The sequence below is a fragment of the Alosa sapidissima genome, chromosome 8 (genome assembly GCF_018492685.1).
Source record: "Alosa sapidissima isolate fAloSap1 chromosome 8, fAloSap1.pri, whole genome shotgun sequence".
Lineage (NCBI taxonomy): Eukaryota > Metazoa > Chordata > Actinopteri > Clupeiformes > Clupeidae > Alosa > Alosa sapidissima.
Genome location: NC_055964.1, coordinates 29,174,475 through 29,184,625, shown reverse-complemented (window position 1 = coordinate 29,184,625; position 10,151 = coordinate 29,174,475). Strand labels below are relative to the sequence as shown.

Sequence of the window (10,151 nt, the reverse complement as noted above, 5' to 3'; positions counted from 1 at the left end):
AGACATAGAAAAGAGAAAATTCCTATTGTGACATATACAGTGCCCATCAGAAGTTTGGCATTATCATAACCAAATTCATGAGGTATAAACACATGGAATGCTTCTGAAATAACATGATTGAAAGAAAAGTACAAGGATACAAGGATACAAGGAAGTTTATTGTCACATGCATATAGTTACTGGAAGTAAGAAATGCAGTGAAATTATGTCTGGTGTCAGCCTATTTGTGCATTAATGGGGGGGGTAAAAAGTGCAGTAGAAGAGGGGTTTAGTAGATTAAGTGGCAAGGGCTGCATAAAAAAGGTGGGGGAGGATTGGGATTGGGTGGGGGGCACCAACAAGGAGCACCCAAGAGCAAGTAGACTCAGCATGAACGGGAACTCCTCCAAGACTTTTGGAAAAGTATTCCAGATGTCTACCTAAAGATGGTTGAGAGAATGGCAAGTGTGTAGATTTTCATCGATGCAAAATGAGGTTAGTCTAAAATCTAAAACAAGTTTTTACACTTTTTTACACTTTTCTTGCTTACAGAATTCCACACATACCGGTATATTATTTCATAGTTTTTTAACCTTATTGGTTCTGATTCTACAATGGTCGAAATAAAGAAAAATCCATGAACAACTGTGTCCAAATTTTTGACTGGTGTATCTTCTGATATATGGTGTCATGGAAAATCTATATTTGTCTTTCACAAGTCCATCTTAAGTTTAGTGAGCAAGATAAATCATTCCATTGTTTTCCATAAGTCTTGGCACAGTCTTCACCCTTATCAGCATTGTTGGGTTCATTTTCCATCCAGAACCTAGAACAAATGAAGCGACAACATAAACTTACAAACATTTGCTATTGGTTACAGAGCCCAGGAGGTGTCATTGTCAAGATTTTTGTTTTGTATATCGAGAGAATGTGTGCTCGTTGCACAAAATCGTGCACTCGTCTTAATAAGTACTGCACTCGTTTTAATAAATAGTGTGGTGTGCTCATTTTAATAAATTGTGTGCTCATTTTAGTAAATAGGCTGCTCATTTTACTAAATTGTGCACTCATATTATAACAAATTAAAATGAGGGCATGATTTAATAAAATAAGCGCACACTTTAGTAAAATGAGCACACACTTTAGTAAAATGAGTGCACATTCCCTCGATATACACAAATGACACCTCCGGGGCTCCGTAATTGGTGCTACATACAAGCTTAGCTTTTTTTTGTTATCAGCATTATTACATGTCATTGTCTGTTTTATAGTTTTCCTGAGCTATCAAATTAAAATGTATATTCATTAACTCAGGAAAACAAAGTCATTTAAGTCAAGATCTCCCAGAAACAGAGTCTACATCACATGCTTATGGCATTTTAGGGTTTCCCCAGGCTGCCAATATTACTTAAGATGTATTTTTCTTACTTTGTGATTGGTAGAGTCCCATCAACCCACCTCCACTCCCCCTCTATGTCACTGTCTGTCAGGCCAATCCAGGTGTTATGGACACGTGCTGAGATGAACTCCTTTCATTGAAAAAGAAAAACAATGTCTAATTCATTAAAGATTTTGAAGATCTTACAGATATATTTAAAAGGCATGTGTGCCATTGTAACAAAAACATCTGGAAAGCACTTCAGGAATATTTTGACAGATACGGTAACTACACAAGTACAACCAACTGACTGACTGTCCATCAATCCTTGCATCTATCACACACACACACACACATACACACACACACACACACACACACACACACACACCTGTTCCTCTTCGCTGTTGATAATCACCAGGTCAGCTCCTCTCTGTCTACAGTCTTTCCTGGACATAGTCCAGTTTCTGTCCTCAATGGAGAAGAAATAGAGGCTGGATTGGAAACTCTTCCATCCCACTGGCAGGATGTAATAAGATCAATTAGAACTGACAGCTGAAACAAAAGCCTCCCATTAACAAAATAACCACTGGTTAAAGATCAGTGATCATGTCTCTCATTGGTCAAGTTGTTCACACTTGTAAGATTTAAGGCTGAAAGACCATTTGTTACTTGTTTGTTACTTATACTCATGTATTGCTCATGTCTGTCTGCTTATTGCAGCTGAAGTTCTCACAGTGAAGATTCAGAAACACTTGTCAGTGTTCACCAGATCAGTGCCCCTCACCATCACCAATAACTGCACATGCCAATAGAATGACATCTGTGCTAACTCTGCTGTGAAATTCTTTTTATTGGGTAAATGTTTGGATTGTACAACATACTCTTTCTCTTCATTAGAAGACAACAATACCAGATTCATACTCACCCAGGTCATCAAGCTCCTTATGAAGCCTGTCTCTTTCTTCAGCCAGAGTGGTGTAGTTGATTAGTAACAGCTCTTTTTCTTCCGACAGTTTGGTGTAATTGGTCAGCAAAAGGTCTCTTTCTTCAACCAGCGAGCCGTATCCCATCTGACACTCCTGTCCGTCATTGGTCAGGTTGTTGAATTCAATGTCTGAAAGACAGACTTTGTAATACTGTTTGTGTATGTCTGTCTGCTTATTAGAGCTAAAGGAATTAGAAAGTAACTCACAGAGGAGACGCAGAGTTATGTTCAGAGTCACTTGAAGGAGACACAGCAGCCCAAAGGACACTCCAACTATACGGCAGACTAAAATGAAAATCACATGAAATATTTTGGTATTTTATTATTACTTAAAGGGACACCAGGCAACGTTTTCGTGTTAATTAATCATCTTCGTAAGTCGGTATATGGTTAAATGACTTATTACGGGGGGAATGAAGGCTCTCTCGCCCGCCCCTACTGCCTGTAGGAAGAATATCCCACTTGCAAGTTCGGTGTATCCTACCCGGCGACCGAAGCAGGATCAGTTTACAGCACAGAGGCAGGCTAACGAAACGCTAGAGATTGTTGCAAACGTGTGTATAATGGCAGAGCCGGCGAAGAAGCAGCGAAAACCCTTGACGGAAGACGCAAAGAAAAGGAAAAGAGCTTCAGACCGAGCGAGGGGGAGTTTCGTAGAGAAAAAGCATCAGGCTTGCCTGGTGTCCCTTTAACAAAAGTTTAATTTAGCTCAATCATGTAACTGTAGCTGACAGAAGAAAATAGCAGTTTGAGGTTCAGTGTCTTGCTCAAGGACACCTTGACACGGTCAAAAGGAGTCGGTGGTCATTTTCTGGGCCTTCCTGTTGCTGGACTACTCATCTACCGCCACCCCAGCCAGGGCTGTCACACACACAGTCAATACGAACTGAAACTGCCACTTACACACACATACACACATGCACAAACACAAACAAACACAAACACACACACACACACACACACTCACACTGGTAGTGGATACATGTGTGTACAGACAGACACACACACACACATACGGTACATAAGCATTGTACCGTAAGATTTGAGTATCAAACCGGGCATGTATGACTTGCTATTTACAAGGAGAGTGGCGGTCATAATATGTACATCTAGTTGATCTTTCTTTTTTTCAAATTCCGTTTTGTTCACACATCTTCAGCTTTTTGCAGCTTCCTGCTTCCTCAAATTAGACGGTGTGAAACAAGAGGGTAGTTATGCTACTGAGGGGCTGCTAAGGGCTGTCACACACACACAGTCAAACTGAAACTGCCACTCACACACACACACACATGCATGCACAAACAAACACAAACACACACACACACTGGCAGTGGATACATGTGTGTACAGACAGAGACACACACACACATACGGTACATAAGCAAAGATTTGAGTATCAAACCGAGCATGTACTGTATGACTTGCTATTTACAAGGAGAGTGGCGGTCATAATATGTACATCTAGTTGATCTTTCTTTTTTTCAAATTCTGTTTTGTTCACACATCTTCAGCTTTTTGCAGCTTTCTGCTTCCTCAAATTAGACGGTGTGAAACAAGAGGGTAGTTATGCTATCTAATAAAAGCTTGGTTACAACCTATGGGGAAAATAATGTTTTCTGTAACAATAACTCACAGGTTACAGAAATAGTTTTTTAAAAGCAGCACTATGTAGCAATATGCCACTTTTTGAGGTTAGTTTTCATGGGCAACTAAACATTATGGTATCGTCTTCAGATTCATGTTGATGGTGCATGGTTATATGAAGGATAAATAACAACAACAACAACACATTACATTTATATAGAGCTTTCCTCAACACTCAAAGTGCGTTACATGGAAGGGGGGACCTCACTAGCAACCACTACCAATGTGTAGCACCCACCTAGGGGATGATGCACGGCAGCCATGCGCCAGAACGCTCACCACACACCAGTTTAAGGTGGAGAGTGAGGGAGTGAATTAGCAAATTACAGTGTGGGATGATTAGGGGGCCAGATTGAATGAGCCAGGTTGGGAATTTAGCCAAGACACCGGGGAACCCCCTACTCTTTGTGATAAGTGCCATGAGATCTTTACTGACCACAGTGAGTCAGGACCTTGGTTTAAAGGAGAATTCCGGTGTGATATTGACCTAAAGTGTATTTAAACATGATACCGAGTATGAACGTATGTCTCATAGCCCATCTCGGCTTGTCCCCTGCACTCCAAAATCTGGCGCTAGTTAGCCGATGCTACCAACAGCTTTTTCAATAGTGGTGCTTCGGCATCGGGCTAGCCATGCAAATAAATCACTGTTTTACACCCATTTACGAGGCTCAGTGTATCTCCACACTTCATTGGTAGACTTCCGAGGGCCCTGACATTTAAAACGAGACATTGAGAACTTTGAAAAAGCACTGGTAGTTTACTTACAAGACGATTTATACAGACAGTATCTTCACGAAGTTTAGCGTTTGCAGCCATCTTGAATTTAGTCACGATAAGTCGAGCAAAGAGTAAGAATGAACAGGTATGATAAGGGATCAGATTCCAAAAATAATTCAGTGGAAATGCATGGATTCCAGTTGCTGCTACTGGAAGAAACTGCATTACCACAACCACCCAGGCTATGCACAATCCTTTAGTTATATGATCCAATGAGAGAACCCAGGGACAAACTTGGTCACTCCAAAATCCTGACATCATTCAGTAAATGCAGTCAAAATAGTTTTGAATGTGAATGGCTTCAGATAACCCTATAGCCTACGATTAAAGGATAATTCTGGTATTTAGCACTTTGAGTCCCTTTTCTGGTTTGTTTTGGTGGTTGTTTTGAGTGGTGCACACCGAAATTTTGACAATTGGTCCGGTCTCGATTTTTCTGACTCGTTTTGAATCGCGAAATGTATGATTTCCAGCCATGTTATTTGCTATTGTGGAACTATTTTTTCAGATACCTCACAACCGCGTATAAACTTCCGATCAATATTTGAGCCTGAAGCATAGACAGTATGTAAACAGCCCCCGTTTTCGTTTCCGGAGTAATATCAACGTGCAATGAGTCTTCCAACAGAAATCAATGGGATTTTACAAAATGCCAAATAAAACACGACAGAAACTGTATTTCGCTACGCTATTTGTTTTGGAACATCAACAAACACTACTAACCACTCAGTGAGTTGCACAGTTTTGAAAACGAACGTTAAGGGTTGTTTTAAGGACATGTTTGTGCATGACCATAGGCTGCCACTCTGAAGTAGTCAAAGGCGATTCAAAACGAGTCAGAAAAGTCGAGACAGTACCCATCGTCAAAATTTCGGTGTCCACCACTCTAGTTCATCCAAAACAAACCAGAAAAGGGACTCAAAGTGCTACCGTATTACCGTATTGTTTAGTATTACCATATATTACTACCTTTTACTACAAGCCTCAATACGCACAGTGTACAGTATGTTTTTAGTTGGCTTCATCCCAATGTATCGAGATAGGTACAAACATTGATTTAGATAAAGTGATCAACATATTTGTGGGATTCAAATGCTACTTGGTGAATTTGAAGGCTGGTTTGGGCTGGTTTGGGAGGCTGGTGTTGTCTCAGAGCTATAGGCCCATAACACAAGCACTTCATATAAAACATTTAACAGACAGACTATTAGCCTATTCAAGAATCTATCAGTCACTTGTATGTCTACATTTAATACATTTTATTGTCATTTTAATGCAGTGCGTTTTTCTTTTTAGTCTGTACTTTTATCCTGCGTTCACAGTTCAGTTGCTAATTGCACTTGGAGCATGATTATCGCTGGCTTGCACGTGTGCAGTAGTATATGTGTGCGTATTATTTTGGCTGAAAAAAGAACACACACACACACACCTACTGTACAGATGAAAATACAAATATATTATATTCATAATAAATGTATAATATAAACATGTTGATTTTATGTTACATTTTCTAACTGAAACTAAGTATATACTCTTGATATATAAGTATATACTCTTTTGATCCCGTGAGGGAAATTTGGTCTCTGCATTTATCCCAATCCGTGAATTAGTGAAACACACACAGCACACAGTGTACACACAGTGAGGTGAAGCACACACTAATTCCGACGCAGTGAGCTGCCTGCATCAACAGCGGCGCTCGGGAAGCAGTGAGGGGTTAGGTGCCTTGCTTAAGGGCACTTCAGCCTACTGGTCAGGGTTCAAACCTGCAACCCTCCGGTTACAGGTCTGAAGTGCTAACCAGTAGGCCACGGCTGCCCCAAACAACTGAAACTGTATCAATTCTAAACATATAAGATGAAAAACAACGACTTTAAAAACTGTCATCATATTAATTATTCCTAATTAAATTATTTACATTTCTAAATGTGTCCTATGCCGAGTGTATGTGTAGTGTTAGCCTTTGTTTATGTACCTACCTCTCAGCTGGTTTGATCCGGCATTTGCTGATGTGTTCAAAATCTCTCTGTTGTCTTTTCTGTGATAGTGATCATTATAGTCTTCCATCTCCATACGCATCTATGCTGCCTTTGATGATCTAATTCACAAGTTTAACCAGCACACGTATATAGCTGCACACAGGGGCATGTCTAGGGAGAGGCTGGGGGAGGCAGTGCCTCCCCTGAGATAAACCCTGCCCTCCCTGAGAAATTATCTGCGACAGGCGAAAAATGCAAAATGCACACCCATTCTTCTCTGTTGGATTGCTCACAAAGTTATAATCTCTCTGATATCACATGCATATCACCTGACAGAGCACAAGCTTAGCTTTCAGATGGTATTACTAGTTGCTGTGGTAAAAGGTTTGTGAGAAAATTAACCTGAATTTACATGAAATGTAATCAAATTTACATTCTGCACATTATCTGCGACGGGCGAAAAATGCAAAATGCACACCCATGCATATCACCTGGAAGAGCACAATTGACCTACACATAGCCTACAGTGTACTGACATTTAAGATAAATATAAGTCAATGACAATCGTGTAAAATGTAAGTCAATATGATCAAAATTCAATATGAAATAGTGATTACTATGTATTTAGCTGGTATTTATGCAGCTCATAAATAATATAAACTTAGGCTAATATAAATTTCAAAATGTATGAAATACAATGATATGAAGCCACTTTTTTACTGAGTGTGTTTGGGGGAGTCTATGTCATGTAATGTCTCCACTGGTGTGGTAGGGGGCTCCCAAATCAAATCAAGAGTATCAACATTCTTGACTTATTATCGATATCATGAGGGGGAGACCGGGTATGGTTGTAACACACTTTTCTTCAGCACCTAAAACTACCATTTCTTTTAAAGCTACAGTTCTGGAACTTTTTGGCAAAATACCCACATTTGTCTACTACAAGTGGCAACCATTTAAATCTCTTCAACTATATTACAGAATTTGTGAGATTATGACAAATGCAGTGTTTACCTTTGTTACAACCTACCCCACTACTGGGGTAGATTGTAACACCTATTGGGGTAGATTGTAACAGGTAAAAAAAAAATGCAGAAAAACAATGGAATTCCATTTGATATACTGATTTATTGCATTAACAGGGTACACAGGGTGTGAAAATAGATTCACCAACATATTGTATACCATACAATCCGTTCTTCACATAGAGAATGGAGATCATATTAACGTTTTAAACTAAATATAAAAACCACAACGTTTATACTTTTGTGTGTGTATGTATTTGTGTCTCTCATGGAAAGACAGAGAGGGCTGAACAGTCACACACACACATCCCTGGTCTTTAAGTAGTTTGAACTTCTGCCAATATCTATGAAGGGTAACATGGCAGATACCATGCTTTCTTGCCACTGCCCTGACAGATGTTCCCTTTTTAACCTCCTCTGCTGCTCTTTTTAGTACCTTGGCATCCACTCCACGATTAGTTTTCCTCACCCATGTTCTGGGCATTCTGTATAATTATTAAAATCACAAAACATATGTTCTTTGAATGTAAGGGGATGGTTGTAACATTTTTAAAAAATGTGTTACAACCTACCCCACCACTGTCATCCATTGTTTAGCTAGCTGTATTAGCATGGTGCTTTGACATTAGCAAGAGAGAGCTACACCATTCTTTACTAGAGAAACTACAGTTTGACCTGATGTAACTCATACAACTGTATCTACAATGGTAAAAGCACTAGAAAAAAATAAATCTAAAAAAAAAAAGTTACTTTCTTACCTCAGATGTTGAATTTTTCTCCTTACTCCAGGAGAAATGGCGCTAACAACTTGAAAATGTCCATGTGTGATCGTTAAGGAAGTCTGAGGAGTCAGAAACTGTCACATGGCTCATATCTTATCCCTGATTGGTGGAATTGGTGATGTTACAACTCCCCCCATGTTACGACCATACCCGGTCTCCCCCCTATGCTGTCATCACTGGTAATGAAGTGCAAGTGTGTGGGTTTGTCATCAACCCTAACGCCCCCTATTTGGGTACATCCCCTGACAGAAGGGTTCAGAGTGGTGCGAATGAGACCTATGGACTTCTAGAAACTAAATGTCCAATGAAAATCAGTTACACCGATTGCCAGTAAATAAAAAAGGTAATGGCACCTACAGGATCAATCGACTGGGATGCCATGGTGTGACCTTTTTGTGTTATGTGAAAGTGACTATCACCTGGAGCGAATTTTTTTTGATCCTGCGATGTGGTAGCCTGGGTGTTCCCATGCTGCCTTGCGCGTGATTTGATTCACGCTGCTAAGGCAGCCTGGAGACCATGGAGCAAATTTTCGCCTGAGATAGGGAACCAATCACAGAACAGGTGGGAAAGCAAGACGATGATGAGCTATGCACAGACGCATTTGATAGACATCCGTGGCACCCAATAAACGGATCTGGGCATTTTTTTCAAATACGAGAAAAAGAACGTTTGGTTCCCAGACCACGTCTCATTGAGAAGTGGTGGCGCTAGCCAGGCTAGCGATGTGGAGGAAAATAAAAAATAAACTCGACTGGTACCATTTTGAGCACTTTCTCCCTACAATGTGCAATGAGAATCCACAACCGTCACATGAACTGTAGCCTACCTGTTTCAATGACCATGGACAACTCTTCTGATGTGGTGTCCTGCACTGATGAGCCTGAAACTGTGGAGATGCCTCTGTAAATACATGTGAAATCGATTAAAGTGTTTGATATTATTCTGATACTGTTGTGGCTGTAATATTCTTTCTGTAATTGAATTATTTAGTTATAACTCATATAGCAGGGACTGGATTTGGGGATTCGGGACTTGGTTCCCCATTAACAAAATGCTGAAATAGTGATGAAAAACTACCACAGCGCGTCTGTAACATTAACGTTAACGTTAGGTGTTGGTATCTTTAATAACGAAGTTAGCTAACATCCAGCCGCTAGTCAAAGCATACAATCCTGACTTAGGTGATAACTAAGCTATCGCTAAGCTTGCTTGCTTGCAGGCACATTGATTCTTCATTAGTTAGGGTAGAGAACCAAATCATAACCTAAAACAGCATAAAATTGTCTAGTATATAACTTCACAGGTTAAAAGCAAAATTTACCTTAGAGCGATGAGCACACAAAAGTGTGCTTGTTGATTCTTGAGGCGTACTTGTTCCTTTTGCCCCTGACAGATTCAATGTTCACTACACCTCGTTTGTGTGGCTCCTCATTTTTTCTAAGAGATTGGTAGCACAGTGATCTCACAACGACACCATCTAGGCCTACTACCTTGGAGACTAAAAAACCCAACATGCACGACTAAAAAAACAACATGCACGTAATAATTACAAAATAAAACACTGGATTATTTTGTTAAACAGCTTTATTGAAG

The 10,151-nt window shown here is 40.0% G+C and overlaps 1 protein-coding gene across 1 annotated transcript; it reads right to left on the bottom strand.

Annotated features, from left to right (window-relative positions):
- Positions 1-324: 324 nt before the first annotated feature.
- On the bottom strand, positions 325-6,836 carry LOC121714744 (CD209 antigen-like protein E). Its single transcript, XM_042099766.1, has 6 exons — positions 6,749-6,836; positions 2,553-2,630; positions 2,286-2,474; positions 1,749-1,876; positions 1,408-1,508; positions 325-805 (listed from the first exon to the last, which is right to left on the bottom strand). Exons 1-6 carry the CDS (start codon positions 6,834-6,836, stop codon positions 679-681), a joined length of 711 nt encoding a protein of 236 aa, XP_041955700.1. The 3' UTR covers positions 325-678.
- Between the last annotated feature and the right edge of the window lie 3,315 nt (positions 6,837-10,151).